At 45.0% G+C, this 18698-nt stretch overlaps 1 protein-coding gene across 1 annotated transcript in view; it reads right to left on the bottom strand.

Moving 5' to 3' along the window:
• Positions 1–18698, bottom strand: part of pik3r3b (phosphoinositide-3-kinase, regulatory subunit 3b (gamma)) — a 121224-nt gene that overhangs the window by 69016 nt on the left and 33510 nt on the right. Inside the window, exon 5 of the mRNA XM_027290669.1 lies at positions 18076–18161. Coding sequence (XP_027146470.1) covers positions 18076–18097 — 22 coding nt within the window. The 5' untranslated portion in view covers positions 18098–18161. The remainder of the gene's footprint in view (positions 1–18075; positions 18162–18698) is intronic.

Consider the following 18698-nt stretch of genomic DNA (forward strand, 5'->3'; position numbering starts at 1 on the left):
ACAATGACCATGTGAATCTGTGCTGGCACCCAACGGATGCAGCTCGTCTGAGCAGTGACCCCGTCACCTAGAAAGTTCCAGGACACCCTTGGCCAACTTCTCTCCTCCTTAACCCGCCCTCATTTTGACCCGATCATCCTGCTGGGACCAACAGGGACGTCTTTAAGTGTATTAGCGGCTGACGTGGGACAGTGTGACACCCTCACAGGTTTGGGCAAAGTGGTTTTACTCACTGACGTGGTGGCGGTTCTATTGTCAGACACGGCATCGAGGATTTGCGCAAAACAAGAAGAAGCTGCCAACACCTCGAGAGAAGCTGCAGCCAGGCGGTTAACCGCTGACCTCTGTTAACTTTCATGCACTCCCTTTGAGGCAGTGCAGATTTGAAGATGAAGCTTTTGGATCAGAACTTCCGTGTTTGTCCGTGAAGTCTGGTGAACTTTGGAGAGCTTTACCTTCTTTGCCGGTGTCAAGGTAAGTGGTGAAAATATTCAAATGTGGTGACGTTTGTCCACATCAGGTGCAGCTTCATGTTGGCAGGTAACACACTGACTGTGGATCAGCGCACGGGAATGTACCGACCTGTTCTCATGCCAGGTCGTCAAATAACCAACGGCGCTTTGTCACAGTTTTTATATGACATGGGTTATAAACATGTTGTGAAATGGTTGCAGCTTCATTATCTTAAGGCAACAAAACTAGTTGGTTAAGAAATTATTAGTAACGCAAGTCACGTGACAATCATGTCACACGTGATGAAAGCCACCTACGTAAGTCAACGCTGACTTTTGCTTTCACCTGTTCAAATTATATTAAGACTAAAGTTGTGCAGGATTAAGAGCTTTGATTGACAGCTGGGTGTCTTATGTGGCTTGCTCCACACCTTTGACTGCCAAGATGGAGACGAGCAGAGCCACCACACGAGCTTCACAAAGAAACCTGCGTCCAGTTTTATACAGACTTCGTGTTTGACTCATGTGACCTCCTCCCTGTGCAGACTCTTTACACTACATCACCTGACGTGGATGCATTAGAGACGCTGCAGGTACCTTGTGCAAACATTTGCAATGCAGAGACAGAGTGCTGATGATCAGAAGTTTCTGCTCTTCATCCACGAGAGATTAAGAGCCATGTATGCTAAATATAAAATCTCTGCGGGCTAAAATTGGACTCAGTAGAGAATCAATTTCATGTCTGGGAAAAGATTTGATACACAGCTCTAATGTTGCCGTGCCTTCAGACTTTAATTCTTCGGGACGGCTGAAAATTAAAGCCTGAAGTGACACCAGAGCCACTCAGCAACCCCAAGGTTACGGATCAGAGCCATTATCTCGTGTACGTGCAGGAGCAGGAGCTCGGCATTAGCACTCCTCGACTCGCTCGCACAAATTCGAATCCGACCCGCAGCAAGAGCCGCTCACACTTTTGGACTAATTGAATAAACTCCTTCAGCCTGGTTTGTTGATTTGTGTGTGTGTGTGTGCATAGTCATCTGTAGACGTGTGCGTGTGTCATCGAGGAGAATCCCTTTAGGTCGAGCGAGCGGGTCGAAGCCAGAATGAAGCTAATGAGATTAGTCAGAAAGTCGGGGAATTAAAGTGTGCACACTGAGCTCGTTGGGGAAGCTAATTTAATCAGAGGTCCTCGAACGCAGCATCGGGCTCGGACAGATCAGCCGCCTGATAACAATGAGGTCGTTCACCGCGGGCCAGCCGAGGACACGTTCTGATTGGTCCATGTCACAGAGCTGCAGAAGGAGTTTACATCGTCTCATATTTATCTCAGAGAGATTTTCATTAATGTGGAAAAACACCAAATGCTTAAAGGAGAACCAGCAGCTCACACAGGTCCCAGGCACCTTAATGACACGTCTGTGAAATCCTCACGGACCAATCACAGCAGCCGTGTCTGCGCTCAGACGGTCGGTCTCCCAGTTTACCTGTGAGAGACGTGGCATATATTTGAACTAAAGTCAGACTCTGAGCACGAAGAGTTGACAGAACGTCCAAACAGCGAGCAGAGAAAAGCATATTTCTGTTGGTAAGTTTATGTAATGTGTTTTTATCTTTTTACATGTTTGAACTATGCTACGTAGATAAATGTAATTAATTACAAGTAACTTACGTAACATCACTCAGCTGTTCCCCTCACACCAGTAACATTCAAGCTCAGCCAGCGTGTTTGCTCCACAACGTACAGGTGGGAAATGAATTTTTGACTGAACTCAGCCACGTTACTATATTACAGACATTTGTCAGAGGAGACTTTGGGCCTTTATGTCTGAGGGGAATAGAGCAGTAAGTTCTTGTATGCACAGAAGTAATCTGTTACTATTGTAATATAAATGTGTAAGGTTTAAAGTACAATAAAATACTGTCCCCTCTATCTTACATTGCATAATATGTCTCCTTTAGAATAATCTATATCCACGCTTTCATCACGACTCGTGTAATCTTCACCTTCAGCAGCAGAACAAGTTCTTTTTTCACAGTTTGTATAAGTTTGACTGCAGGACATGTCTCGACACTGTCGACGCTGCTTCTTTCACCTTTTTGTGCCAGACTCGGTGCAGACAAACCTGAAGACTAACTGGACCCTACAGAGACCGAACAAACCACAAACAAAGAGTGTTTCCACCAACTTGCACAGACGTTGCCGTTAGCCCCGAATCCTGCAAGAACGTCGAGTGTCTTGCACAAAAAAACAAACATGAACAGAGTTTGGTTGAGATCCCGGATGGAGAGGCGTGAAGGACTGTCCAGACAGAGCCGGAGGTGAGGAAAACTTTATGAAACAAGTAGTTTACTCACAGGTATGTCTCCACGTCAGTCGCAAAAATCTCAAAGAAAAATCAGCGGCTAGACTGAAAGACCCGAGATCAGAAGCTTTACATAACAAAACACTTTGAAACACTTTGGTTTTATCAGCCAACTGTCCAGACCGGGTGGAGAGACTGGGCACAACGCCTGTCACCCCCAAATCAAAAACAGACAACGTGTGTGTCCAGTCTTTGTCCACTCACACAACAGTGTTGGAAGTTTGTCTCCAAACTTGGTGACTGTTGATGTTGAGTACTCGTAGGAGACATCGAGTAAGTCGAACCGTTCATCGCTCTCCACTGGCTTCGTTTTATGTGACGGCTCCTCCTCGTCACTTCAACGTCTAAAAGCTGCTGTGGTGGGACGCATAAAGAACCCAGAAGTGAAAAACTGAGACTAAGAAGACGTGAGCATCAGCTGGAAGAGTAACTGTGAGACACTCTACACACACTTTGGACGCATTAATGTAGCCAACTAAACTATGGAAGATCTGGATTTGAGCTTTGTTACGATGAATGATGATTTTATTTTACAACGCTAACAACCACAAAGGAAATTATCTTTCCTCAGACAGACGTTGCTGTACCGTGCAGCATCACATCTGCGTCGAGGCTCGCTTCAGTTGTTTGCACATGCACGAGATCAGATGTATGAAGAGGGGAAAGACGCCCACTCACACTGCACGAGCCAGAAGCCAGAGTGTTAATCTGCTGCCCAAAACTTAATCAAACCTCAACCACTGAGGCGGAGGATCAGAAAACGCTCATATGGCTCGATTTGGAAAGCCGACAGAGACGCTGAAAAAGGAGAGAATCAGCGATGACGACAAAGACAGAGAGGACACACAATAAAGGCAGCAAAGCAAGGATGGATGGAAAAAGGAGAGAGAAGAGATAGAGAGAGGAGAAAGAGGAGAAGGAAAGGACATCTGCCATTAGCTGCAGGGTCTGAGTCCACGCCAGAGATGAGGTCAGAGCCGCCTGCTGGACTCGAACACTGACCGGGCTGGAACACACAGGTACGACGCCTCGACTCAGCGCTCCGAGCACACGGCGTCTCTTTTAAAGCAGGTTACATCATTTCACAGGTTTTCTTCTCTGTCATCACAAACACATTCACACCAATGTCAGGAGATAACACACACACACACACACTCTCTCATTTAGCTCTCTGCCGTTACGACCTGTGTTAATGATGCATTATATTCATCTCGCCACATTTCAACGAGCTCCATCTCAGCTGTCCATCAACCTTTAAGCTGCATCAGGAGAAACCCGCCTCCTCCTCCTTCCACCCCGTTAATGTCATTTTAAGGTTCGTGCTTCGTCCTGTTCACAATCAGAAATACTTTAATAATCCCAGGGGGAGATTATTTTTCTTACAATGCTCCAAACAAAAACAACATATGTTAAACTAAAGTAATCATCTATTAACGCAGGAATGATTTCCTGTGGCGTTCTGTGGTGCATCTAACAGAGAGGAGTCTTCTGCAGAGCCAGTGTGTCGTAGAGGGTGTGAGACATTGTCCACTATGGACTGAAGCCTGGACAGCATCCTCCTCTCTGTGTCCTCCACGACATCAGCAGCTCTCCTGATCAGTTTTAGTCTGTTGGTGTCTGCGACCTTCAGCCCACGGCCCCAGCATGTGACAGCGAAGAAGATCGCACAACAGACTCATCAAACATCCTCAGCATTGTCCGGCAGATGTTAAAGGACCTCAGCCTCCTCAGGAAGAAGAGTCAGACAGCCTCGGTGTTTCTAGTCCAGTCCAACTTATTACTGAAGTCCAGGTACTTCTACTCCTCTACAGTATCCACAGGGACCCCCTGGATGGAAACAGGGGTCAGATCCATTATTGATCAACTATTAAAGGCTTGTTTGGTTGTTGATTCGTTTAAACTTTGGTCTCTGTGCCTAATTTCCCCGTTCAGGACAACTGAATGTTTATAGAACTCACCTGTTCATGATTATATTAAGGCTTAAAGTCACATTTATATATGAAATATGATGTAACTTAAACTGTAGGCTAAGTCAACGCTGACTGACACGGACGGGTTACTCTTGGGTCGATGTAAGTCCGTCGTGGATGGACGTTTGCAAGGTCACACGAAGACTGACGATCAGTTAGATTAAACCTTCTGCATGCATATAATATTTATGATATAACAAAACGTGAAATCACCTGTTGCTGGCCCGTCCAACAGTAAGTGTGCTGCATATTTTATTTATTTATTTTTTTACCACTGAACAGTTAAAAATGAAACACTGTAAATGTTGACGAGTGAATAAAACTGCACAGCCTTGAAATATAACAGAAATATATCTCTGTGTTTCAGACAAAGAGAAGAGAGAGACTTTTATTATTCTACCGAGAATACAAAACTCATTACTCCCGATCCCTCAAAGGCACCACAAACACACCAGAACATGTGTGTGTGTGTGTGTGTGCGTGTGCATATGCTGCCACATGTACGTTCACCATGAGATCCAGCAGATTACCGTCACCTGTGGTCCTCCTGCCTCAAAGCTCAGCCCGTCATCCACCAATTACAGCTCCCCGGCCGCCCATAAAGCTCCCAGCATGAGAGGAAAGGTGAGATTGTCTCTTTATAGGAACCTGAGGAGGGAAATGACTCTCCCTCTCTCTGTCTTTCATTCCTCTCAGTCCTTATAATATCAGGCAGATTTCATATCTTTCATATAAAGTGCCCTTGACCTTCAGGCGATATGAGGGGCTTGATGGAGCCTCGTAATGGGGCTCTATAACTTTCCGTGTGGTTGAGCAAGCAGAGCACTGCAGGCGAGCAGGGCCGCTTGCTACAGATGAGCTGTTAAAGTGTGTTGCTATAACTCGTGGAGCCTGTAAAACATAAAACACAGCAGGTCAGCTGCCCGAGACGGCACAGCGCTGGATTCTGTCAACGTGAAGACGCTGAAATTTCCGTTAAAGGACGTGTTTTAATATATATTTCTGTTATACAACTAGGGCTGCCACGATTAGTCGGTTAGTCACGATTATGTCGATGAACAAAATCGTCTACAACTGATTGCGATTTGCAACTTCAACGCAACTTCAGTGAATCTCCGTGAATTCAGGGCGGTGTTGCAATTTTAACCAATCACCGCGATTTTTCCGCAACTTACGCGCAGTCTGCCCGGGGGATTTAACTCGGGATGGCCGCATGGTGCAACAGCATCCCCTCGTAGGACCTCTCCCCGGTGCTGGCTGACCCCCGCCGGGCACATTTCCTCCACGGCGGTGCGCAGCGACCGGCTCTGGGTCGGCTTGGAAAGGCTCGAGGGCGAAGGTGGCCGGAGCTACGAGCTTTACAGCGCCCGCCTGCACGGACCTCGCCGTTTCCCGGGGCCGTGGACTCTCATTAAAGGATTAATAGGCTATCATCTTATCATCTGAAAGCTAATGATCTGATCAGCTGCATGCTGGTGCGATAGAGTATGTTTTACAGTCAGTTTACGTATGATCCGATTAGTCGACTAATCGGAAAAATAATCGGCGATTAGTCGATTATCAAAATAATCGTTTGTGGCAGCTCTATATAGAACCAAACCAACCAGGCGCTGTGACGCTTTGTCTGGTTGCCGTGCCACTTTGAACAAAAGCTCTGGCCTCAGACCAAAGTAGTCTGTACCCAAGAAGTTCAGCCGGGGGGGGCAGTGGTTACATCCACTGAAATATATAAAGATGGACGAGGCGCCTCCACTTCCTCCCACTGTCTCGCCTGTTCGTCCGTCCAACTCTGTCGACGATGGAGCTTCAGTTTTTGCTGACTTCAGGGATTTAAGCTTCTTTTAGCTAAATGTTTTCTGATAAAGCCACTGAACTGCAGCCATGTTAGATGGTGAAGAACGTCCAGCAGCTGAGGAGCCACATATTATTCTCAGGAGTTGATGGAGATGAAGCCGAAGCCATCGGACTTTTTGGATTCCTCACATGGACACAAACATCTCTGAGGGGATTGTAATGTTTCTCTGTGTCTGCTGGATGTGGATCTACATTAGCTATACCAGCTTTAGATGGGTCAACATGTTCTTCTGGACCCAACGAAAATGAATGAAGTCAGCGCTCCAGCAGTTTTTCTCTTGGACGCTGGTAGAGAGATAAAAAAGGAGGACGAATAATGAAGACTTTACAAACACCTACTCATCCCCAGATGCTCCTTCATGAGTTTATTCCTAAACTTAGCATAAACAATTCCTCACCCAGGTTAGCTAACGGAGGCCTAATTCACATCATCTGGAGTCGTGAAACCCCAGAGGCTGAATTCACAAAAAGCCATCCAAGGCTGAGAGCCGCTCCAAGCCGACCAATTTAAGAGTAAATTCAACAAAATAAAAGGCAGGATGAAGTGCTTCGTGCATGCTGATCAGCCCACTCTGTGGCCAGCTGTTCCCAGAGCTGCCCAGAGGTAAAGAAAAACCGACTCATTAGTTATTCAGATCGGGCTGAGTCAGGAGGAGAAAACAGTGAGCCGAAATTATTACCACTGAAAAACAACAGATCCCCAGTGAAACGTGGACGGAGAGAGAGGAGGGAAGATGTTCACGGAGATGTGGAGAGAAAAACATACTAACAATGCAAAGTGATGCCACGGCCATGACATACAGCATGTTTCCCGAACCCAACAGGACACCGAGTGCTGCTCCACACAACATCTACTGTGAGCAACGCAAAGAAGAAAACCTTCGAGGTCGAGGGTTCTTCAGGCTTTCACGTTTCTGCAGAATAAAATCTTTATGTGGTTCTTTGAGACTTTTAAATCTTTATTGGACCTAATGGCTTAAATTATAATAATTTAAAGAGCGATGTCTGAATCTGCGAGACGCTCTGGGCCCAAATGAGTCTGGTGACGAGCAATTTCAACTCTATCTGCTGAGCAGCTCACCGTGGAGGGTTTGCAAACAATGCATGTCCATTCTTATACAGGAAGACTTTTCCTTTGGCAAACAATATGATTCTCATTTCAAGAGAAACAATTGAGTCTTTAAGAAGGAGCAATCCCAGATGTCCAACATTCTGCAACATTCTCACATGCTACATTAATTCAATGTACAGTAGTTGTGGAAAGCATATTTATATGATTTAAGTCTCTATAGAGACTTGTTGGGCAGTGAATGCAACCGACATTTCTCCTTTGAATACATTCTCCTTGCTTCAGGGATGATGAATTCATAAAATTTCATTATAAGCTGATGATGTTCTTTTACTTCTTACCAATCCGGGGGTCTCAGTACCAGCTGTTCTAGATGTGATCGCCTGTTTCAGTCAATTTTCAGGCTACAAAATCAATTTCTCGAAGTCGGAAGTTCTTCCTTTGACGTGTGCTCCGTGATATTTGCCCGCCCAAACCAAACCAAAATAGGTTTGGTTTGGTAGAAAACACAGGCACAGGTTGAAGTTTTTGACCGAATGACGTCAGATTTTGGAAACTGACCAAACCCTGATCCTTTCCCAAACCTAGTAGTTTTGTTGCTGAAATGAAACGAACTGTTTCACAAGAGACAAGAACCCGGTCCTCCTGGGTGAAAGTCGTGTGTTCGACACACATCATCATCCACCATGAAATTCTCCGTACAGACTCTTTATCCTGCATCACTGACTTCTGGCTCTTCTATTACCTAGTTTATGAGTTTGAACATTAAACATCTTGTCTTCGTACAGATTGAAATTGATGTCGGTTGAAATGGATTTACAAACTGCATTCGGTTTCTAACTATTTTGGGGAATTCGGGTTGTACATAAACTGCATGTTCTACTTGAACTCAGCCAAGCTGTCCTTTCTTACTCTGCAGCAGAGATCACACAAATCTTTGAGAACAACACTGGACCCTCCAGGTGATGTCAGAGAACGAAGGCTGAACAAAGAGAAAGAGAGAGAGACGGTTGCAGATAGAGACGTAGACAGGAAGCAGCACATTGGTATTCACGGCTGGTTTGATCTCACCCATCCATCCCTGCCTCGTATTCTTTACATCACATTTGCCCTTCAGTCTCTCACACACAGCCGGTGGAAGCTGCACATCGTGCCGCAGGGGAAGCCGGACAGTCGATCACGTGCACACTCACTACCAATGCGTGCACGTCACGCGCCGTGCCGCCAAAGCTGAAGCAGAAACAAGCTTTTTTAATTGCTACATGGTGGAATCAGATGTTTCATTTCCATTTTATCACTTAGTTATGTGCATCATTTTAACTCTGGGTCATAAGTTCAATGCATTATTGATGGCTTGCATGGAGAAAAATAAATCAGTTAGCCATAAACTGCCAGTGAAATAATTGCGGCTCACTCCTTGGAAGTTTTAGCTTCATTTACATATTATTATGATTCCCTGACTGTAACGGATTCTTCTCTCAGTAGTAGATTGCCTCAGCTTTAACTGAACATCCAGAAAATGAAGAGTCTGTCGGGTTTTTAATGGTGAGACGTGACTCAATGAGAGCAGCACTCTGTTTTAATGAGGCTGCATCCCAAGACAAGCTCTGAAATCTGACCATTGAACAGAAAATTGAATGTGAACATGTATATTTAACCCACAAATCAAGAGCACAGTGGTCAGATAGCATAAAGAGAAGGTCAGATACGCTAAACATCACAAACATCATCATAATAAGGCTCCTAACTGCACAAAATCAAATGACTATTTTGGAGGATGGTCATAAAACATCCAGTTAAAGACAAAGTGGAAAAGGATGGATGGAGGGAGACAGGGGCAGAACATGGCAGGAAGTGTAACTACTGTGACCTTATGATCCTTAAAATTACATATGAAGGGATAAACACGGGAGCCAAGGGCTGTCTGATGTTAATTCAAGCTTTACATGAGCACATTACAGCAGAATTTGGACGTTAACCAGAGGAGAGCTTCTTCCCAGAATACATCATAAAACAACTCAACCAGAGAGCAGCGCGCTGGATGATGGGTATTATAAGATAATCTGCTAAAGGAGACTGAGCTGGGGGATGAGGGATGGTGAAGCGCAGTCTGAATTTTAACCTTTTAAATGTGGCAGGAGAAACATCTTAAACATCCGGACTGAAGGAAATATTTGGACTCAAAGGTTAACGGAGAGAGTGCGGTGATTATTATTATGTTTTTTAAATGTTCAGGCTTTAAGAAATAATCAGATTTTCAGCATCATCACGTCTGAAATCTGTTTTGTAAAGTATAGGTTGGTCTAAGTACGGCTGTAAAATGCTTCATAATCTCACGTCCAGACTTTAATGAAGCTTTAATAAATTAGCAGCCAAGTCATCAGATGCAAAGACTCCCACAAACCACAAAACTGTGACTGAGTCACCGGCCGCTCTGCTGAGGACCGTGACGTCAGCTGAACCTCTTGAACAAGACGGTGGTTCGACCGTCTCTTGAGCAGGACAGCGTTTTTTTTAAATCACAGCTGCTGTTAGCTGATGTTAGCTCAGTTTGTTAGCCGGTCTGCCAAAACAGATTAAACAGACGACCTCTGGAGCACATCGTGCTGAAACGAGCCACAGTCATGGTTCTACAAGGCTGTGCGCGAGCCAACGACAATGCTGAACTGATATTTGGACGGTATAATGTTTATCATGTTACCGTTTTTGTTTGATGTGTCTCAGACATGGATCTTTGCATGGCGACAGATCAAACAGTCGTGGAAAAAGCAGCAAATAAAATGTCTAAAATCTGATTATACGTTTGTAGCACTGAGATTTTCCTTCATTGGACCTCAGAACAAACCAGTTATATACTATTATATACTCTGATATCTACAGCTCCATTGATAAACAATGGTGACATCATTAACCTCATCAGGAGGTTCTTGTTCATATCAGGACTTCCATGATTTCATGACCTGCTTTGATTGACAGTACTGACTCTGTGCATGTGTGTGTGTGTGTGTGTGTGTGTGTGTTATGACCCTCACCTCCCGACCTCCTGCTGGGACTGACCGGGCCACATGTCTCTCTGTATCCAGCTAACAAAGTCATTTCAAAGGCCATTACCTTCATCTCAAGGCGTACGGCGACCTCTGACCTCATGATAGGGTGAAATAAAGAAAGAGAGAGAGAGGGAGAGAGAGAGAGAGAGAGACAGAGAGAGAGAGAGAGGGAGAGAGAGACAGAGAGAGAGAGAGAGAAAATCTCTTCTGTTGTCTGTTTCTTTGTTGGAAAATACGAACATCATTATCTTTCTCATAAACAGAGTTTGAACATTAATGGAAGTTTATTCGTTGTGATATTAAAAAGCTGGATAATAATTTGTTCAGTAATGAGTCTGAGTCGTCTGCGCTGCTATTTTTTCAATTACATTTATTTCACCTTCATAAAATATCCTGAACATGCCACACTGATATCCTCAAACACGCCTTCGTATCAGCCTGAACAGACCAAAGTCCCCCCATGACCCGGTCAGTCCGTTGTGCCGACTCTTCGGCGAACTCTCTCCCAGAAAAAACAGCCTCCGTCTGCAGCAGTTACAGCTGGTTAATCTTTGCTGTTTTTGGTGAATACGTGAAGAAAACAACAGAACTGTGGTAGTAGCTTGTGTCTTCTGCGACTTATTTGATCTTCAGATTTATGTGGAAACGTCACGTGACCTTGTGAGTCGACTCCTCTGCAAACTCTCCCCCAGAAAAAACAGCCTCCATCTACGGCAGTTACAGCTGGTTCACTTCTGCTGTTTTTCAATGGTGATCACGTGATGAAAACAACAGTGCTGTGGTAGTAGCTTGTGTCTTTGGCAACTTATTTGAGAAAAGATCTTCAGATTTATGTGGTCAGTCCAACCCTACCGACTCTTTGGCGAACTCTCCCACAGAAAACCGCCTCCATCTGGGCAGCGAGAGCCGGGAAAGTCCCTCTGTTTACTGATGCTGATCAACAATACAAGGATCAGATCAGATTTGACATGTTTTGATACTCTTACACGAAAGTCAAGTTAAAAAATAAGAGCATGGATAGACGGCTGTGTGTGTGTGTGTGTGTGTGTGTGTGTGTGTGTGTGTGTGTGTGTGTGTTATTAGCTCGTACACTGAGCCATGTAATTGTGTGCAGCTGAAAGAGCGCAGGCTGGATGCAGACCCACAAACATGCCAAATACTAATAAATACACACACTCAAAGCTGAGCACACGCTTGACCTTAATCACATTATACAATCATGATCCCCATATTCACACACACACACTCACAGGTGTGTGTGCGCGCCCTGTGGCTGACCCCGTACAGTAGGATTAAACTGGATGTTAATCTGGCACTTTCCTTCCATCGGGATCATCTGTTCATGACTTAACAGTGAACCCTTCACACACACACACACACACACACACAGTACACGCATGTAATATGTATCTGACTGACGTGCATACACACTCTCAGTTTAATCTCACACAAACAAACACGCCCTAACACACTCTCAGCTCTGACCCTGGAAAAGTAGCAGTGGATGAAGTCCAGGTCACTCACAGCAGCAGCTTTTAGAGTTTCCCTTCATCTATTTTTACAGACGTGAAAGATGAAACGATGAAAAGATGAAAAGATGAAAGATGGAGCTGGATGTGGTCGGCTTGGCTGCGTGTAAAGCCTGGAAGCAGACTGTCATTTCAATACTGTGAAAAGCCCAACAGCCACCATGACGACCACAAATGTCGTTTGTTTGACCAACCCGCTCCAAGAAAACCAAGAAAATCAAACTATATTGGCATTTAATGAGCTGGAACCAGTATTATACTTTATATTTCCCTGTTTACTGGGAAAAAACATTTGAATTATGAACCAACTGACTGTTGTTCAGTCAGTGAGTGATCGATAAATGAACTGTTCACGCTTCACACATCTCGTTAGTTTAATCTGAAACAAACAGACCTGTAAAATGACAATTTGTAGGTTTTTTTTCACACACTGGAGCTGTTTCTTTGGCAACAACGGTTGCCAGCATTGCAGCTGCAGCAACCCACAGTCTTGTCGTCACAGTGAGGTTGCCAGATTTGACACCAAAAAAACCTAGACCTGTTCTCACTGACCGCATCTGGCAACCTCTCACACTATGTAACTTTGGCTGACAGCTGCAGCTGCTGTTAGCTCAGTTTGTTAGCCGGGCTGTCCGGACTGTGAGCTCAGAGCACCGGGGGGAGTGTTAGAGTTTGGACCACAGGAGAAGAGAAGGTTTAGGAGTCAGCAGCTTCTACATGGACATAATGGCAGAGGAGAAGAGAGTGAAGAGGACGCTGACGGAGGAAGCTAAGAAGAGAAAAGGAGAGAGTGAGCGAGCAAGAAGCCGCCGGACAAGAGTAAATGTGGGACTGACTTTTAGTGGTTGGTGAGAGCTTGGTGAAATAAAAGGCTGAAAGACAGACGCCGAGCTGGGCTGACTGCTGCTGGACTAGGCAGTGAGATCAGCTGCTGCTGGTTCTGGTTCTGGGGACCTGGTTGATGGTTGGAGGTGCAGATCTGAACGTTAAACATAGTGTGGAGAGTTTGAACGTTGGACTTCGTGGATGCCGCGGACAGAGAGAAACGCTGTGAGCCGTAACACCGTCCAGCTTCCTGATGAAGTCTCCCCGAGCAGTAAATTTTACCGCCAAACCTCCTCGGCTACATTACCAGCCAAATAAATGGCCTGAGCAGAGAGAGACCCAGAGCCTGTGTGTGTGTGTGTGTGTGTGTGTGTGTGTGTGTGTCGTACTCCTGCCAAGCTGCGGGCATGGTTTGCGTGCCTGGGAAGGAAAACAGCTCATAACAAAAGCAGAGCGAGAGGGCCAGAATGTGAATGGGTGTGTTTGGGAGTTTACAACCCTCCCGTTTTTTTTCCTACTGATTCTAGCGTGCCGGCTGACAGATTGGCTTGACGAGGCCGAGGCTTCACATGCAAGTGATGTGTACACACACACACACACACACACACACACACACACACACTCAGAGATGCTGAGCTGCAGCATTCAGGTGGAGCAGCACCGCTCGTATATTCAGACTCCATTTGGAGGAACATGGCTCGGAGGGCAGCTCTCCTGAGAGGTCAATAGGCATCTACACACACACACACACACACACACACACACACACACAGTCACAAACCTCTGTTAAGGGGTTAACATACCGCCAACAGGCACCGTGGTAACCCTTGACCTCCACTAATGCTGTCTGGAGGGGAGGCAGGGGAGGTAATGGGTGAGAAAAATGCTCACACATGAACCTGACCTCCCCGTTGTAGCCTCTCTCTCTCTCTCTCTCTCTCTCCCTCTCTCTGTCTCTCTGTCTCCGTCATGCATTCATCAAACAAAGTGAAGCTCCGTCAGACGGCCGCTCACTCAAACACCAACAAGATGCTGAACACACGGAGTCGTCAGATGACTGAACATCTCAATGTTAGTTCTGAACCGCTGAAAACGGACCAATCCTACAGAGACTCAGGATTTTTGTGTTTCAGGAGAAACTACTTCAGAGTTCAGCGTTCAGGAATCCAGACGTCTGCGCCGCCGTGCATCCAGGTGACGGAGACAACTACAACAACTGCTGCTGGTGCAGAGTGTGTTTGTGCAGGCAAATGAGCCGTGATCAGAACGTTTCTGACGTCGTTGGTAACGTTGAAGTGTGATGAATAATCCGTTTTATGCAGTTAATCAATAAATCACACGTGTAAAGAATGAATTGATCAACAACTACAACCTCCGATACGTTCATATCAAACTAATCTATGAAAATATTCATGTATCAGGATGTTTGCTTTTAATATCATCAATACAATAACACAATAATACAATACTACAGTTTAAAGTTTGATACCAAAAAGTTTCAATAACTTGAGACGAAACATGAACATTAAACTGAAAACGCGATCTTTCACTGAGCAGAACCAGACCAGAAGTTTTTGTTTGAACGTGCTTCATTCCTTCAAAATAAATCCATAAATTTAGGATCCGTCTCGTGATGTTTGATAAAGATATACTGTGAGTGTTACCACACATTAAAATATAATCAGTAAATACTGTGATTTAATAACATTTATGGAGCTTTTCATGTGTGTTGTATGACACAGGTCACTGATAGGCGGTCCGGGTCCGGACCCGGAGTTGGAAACGACATATCACTGAGTTTCATTCAGTTTTTGACAAGCGACTCTTTTTATTTATTTATTTGATGTATTATTTATTATTGTATGCAGCTCTCCAGAGTCCAAAGACAATAAAATAACTATCACTGCCATGAAGATGAATTTCTTTGATTTGAGTCGTTGACTTCACACAGTTCAGATGTTGACACAATGAAAACGCTGCTTCAGTATATAAAGTAATTTAAATGTATAACTAAGTTATGATGCAACTTAAACACGATGACACATTTTCTCTAACCGGACGTCCCCTGTTGTGCTGAGAGACAATAAAGGAGCTTATTTAATTACAATATGACTTTATGTCAAATTAAATAGTTTTATCTAAATTTTTTGTGTTTTATTTTCCGGCACAAAGAACGATGAACTTCATATTTGTACAGAGAACATGAGCCTCCAGCGACCCAGTTGTGTTTTAATATGAACCATGTCAGCATCCAAACTCTGCTCAAAAACAAACACGTGAAAGTTTGAATCTGAATCGAGTCGCGTGTCTTACAGATTATTCCCGTCGGACGCTGAAGACTCGATGATGTGACCACGTCTGAATGAGATCCAGACTGAGAAGAAACGAACATGCAGAGCTGAGTGTTGCATCAGCGCAATTTCCTACATCACTCCTCATTACAGAGCAACAAGAGGGTACACACACACACACACACGCACACACACACACACACAGAGGTTGTGTAAGAGATGTTACAAAAGACACACTTCAAAGAGCACAAACAGCTCCCTCTGGTCCTTTTGTTACTGTGATGTAAGCTCGACTACCAACACACACACACACACACACACACACACACACACACACACACCCCTAATAAGAGACACACTCAGTGTTTCTCTCCTGCTTCATTTAAACGTCACGTTTCGACCTCATCTGACCCATAACTTCACAAACTGTACGAAGAACGTGTGTTTGACACCACAGTGTCCTCAAAGACTGAGAGCGTTTCGAACACGGTAAAACGATCAAATGAGAAAAAGATGAAGAAGACGTCGTCTCAGATGTCAACTGAAAATCAACCTGAGCATGTCGAATCTGTGTGTGTGTGTGTGTGTGTCTGTGTGTGTGTGTGTGCTCCATTTTAACACACAATATTCCTCATAAAGACAAAGACGCCCACAGATCTCTGCAGCGGCAGCTCGATGCATCCATCCCATCATCCCCACCCTGCAGGACGAGGAGGAGGTTTATTCCATGAATTATTGATCGTCCTCCAGACATCACCCCCGTCCTTTTGTGTGTCACCCCCGAAAAAAATAAATAAAAGAATGAAAATCGAACAGACGACACCGGAGTCCCGCCGATGGTCGAGTCTGATTTGTGGCTGTTGTCTCGTGTTTGTCTCGTTCTGCTCGGCGGTGAGTAACTAGTCTCCAAAAGAACCTGAAGATAAAGGACAGTTTAGGGTCAGCAGACACCGGCTCCAAAACAATGTCTGGCTCCGTACACGGGTAAAAAACAAACACTGAGGTTTAACCTTTGTTTATGGCGGAGCCACAGGGGAACCTATTAGTGCTTCACAGAACCAATTATCAAGTTTCTCCAGGATTCAGAGTTCACAGTGAAAAGTCTTTGACTTCATGCAAGATGCAGCATCATCAACTCAAACTGAATTTAAGCGTTCATAAAACATTCAACAGTAAACACAGTGATACTAATTAAGGCTGCGTTCCATTCAGGTCAAACAGAGTCACTGGAAAGTCTCTGCTACAATAAATGGAACAGAGCCTTAATCAGTATCATTGGTCAACAGTCGCATAACGAAGCTGTTTAAAGGTCGCGGTCGTCTGTCCGCTCCTCCACAAAGCCGAGTCCGTTCAGGTCGTGTCCTTGCCGGGTCACGTTTGAACCGTAAATCGGACTCTCGTCTTCTCATTAGTGCAGCAGCATCACCTCTGAATCCAGCACGCTCCGTCCAGAGGAAACATAACCCCGAGCAGCCGCTATAATCACTGCTACAACCAATATGTCGACCCCGGCCCTCCACAGACCAGCACACACACACACACACACACACACACACACACACACACTGACCCACAGACAATGACCTCAGCAGACCGGCCTGGCCCACAATCAGCCTCACACCTGCTGTCTGACCTTTCCTTCGTCCTCGTGTGGCCCGACTGATCTCAGATCAGCTGTCCATGCTTCAGCACATTCTTAGCCTCGTTTTTGAGACGTATACAAAACAGAATTAAAACACAGTGCTTCTTGTTTGACACCAGACCGGGCTACAGATTCAAGTTCTGGACCTGTTCAGTGAGACAATCCTCAGTTTACAAGCCAGTACTGAAGGCTGACATCCTCCAGTTCCTGTGTGGGCGGCAACATTTACAATATGGTGTTTTTGTAACTTTTCTGACGCCAAAATTATAAAAAAAAGTTTGAACTTCATCTGTCAGGAGATGTTCAAACCAGAAATATCGAAAAATATGGAAATATCGCTTCATACGTTTGTTTTCCTGCAGGGTCAGTGTGACGAGCACGACGAGGGTCGGGTAACAACAGAAGGCGACTTTTAAACTCGGTTTTTGTCTGAAGCTGCCACACCTCATATCCAGTTACACATATCACACAGAGTTTCTCGCCGTGGCCCCAAATCCATTTAGTCTAAGAAAGGATTTTGTTTTTCTATGCTTTCGCAGAAACAATGCAGAGTTCTAAGAATTCTCGGACGCGCACGCGGTCCGGTCCGAATACACCAAACCAGACACATTCATGCCCTCAGCTCAGGAGGGAAGCAGGAATGCAGCAAGAAAAACATCACAAAACCGCCATAGCATAAACTCTGTACATCCAGACTGTAAACTAACGCTGAGCACAGTTAAAGCTGTTATTTCATGCTTCATGCCTAATTTATCACAGCAGCAAAAAAAACAAAACGTTTTCCACATATTTCATAAACCAAACCTGTGTTTTGCACTGAAGTTTGTGGTGCAGCGGGGAAGAGAATGTCATGTTTGCAGTGTGAGAAATATATGGTGATACACTCGAGAAACAAACTCCAGGCACTTTGAACTGCATGTGTGTGTGTGTGTGTGTGTGTACGCGGAGAGACAAAGCGACACCACAACAGAAGAGTGTGTGCACGTGATGTGTGTGTGCATGGAAAATGAGATAAAGTTCTTGATCCTACCTGGTGCAGCCTGCATCTCCATCAGACCTCCTGTTTGGATGAGAGCCTCCAGGATCCTGACGTGATGCTCCGGGTTCACGTCGGCACTGACAGAGACACAATTCAGTCAGAATAAATATGATCAGTCACACAGACACCAACAGAGTTCATCCATGTGACGTTGAAGAGGTTTGATGCTTTCTCACAGTTGTAGTCAGTTCTGATTTCAGGAGACAACAACTACAACTTCCTCACATTTGCGTCCTCGGTTCTGGAACCTTCTTCACCACCTGGACTTGATTTCCAGCACCCCACAGTTCAACCTGAACCTCCCCAAAGCAAACCACTGAGAATACAAGAGAGCCGTGTCTAAACAACAACAACAACGTCATGGATTTCATATTTTTCCTTCTCTTCCACTCTTTCTCTTCACATCTGAGGAATGTGGTGACGGTGCGCTGACATTATCTGGTTGACTGCGATGGCCCAAACCACCCACACCCAACACATGTAGCAAATGATGCTGTTTTTGATTGAACACAAGTTGGTCTTTGAACCTTGAATCTGAATCTATCCCAGTGGTCCGTTCTCTGCCCAGCACACTGTTGGAGGTCCGGCTCGCTCCTCGTGCCTCAGTGCAACCA

Source organism: Larimichthys crocea, chromosome XVII, assembly GCF_000972845.2.
Source record: "Larimichthys crocea isolate SSNF chromosome XVII, L_crocea_2.0, whole genome shotgun sequence".
Lineage (NCBI taxonomy): Eukaryota > Metazoa > Chordata > Actinopteri > Sciaenidae > Larimichthys > Larimichthys crocea.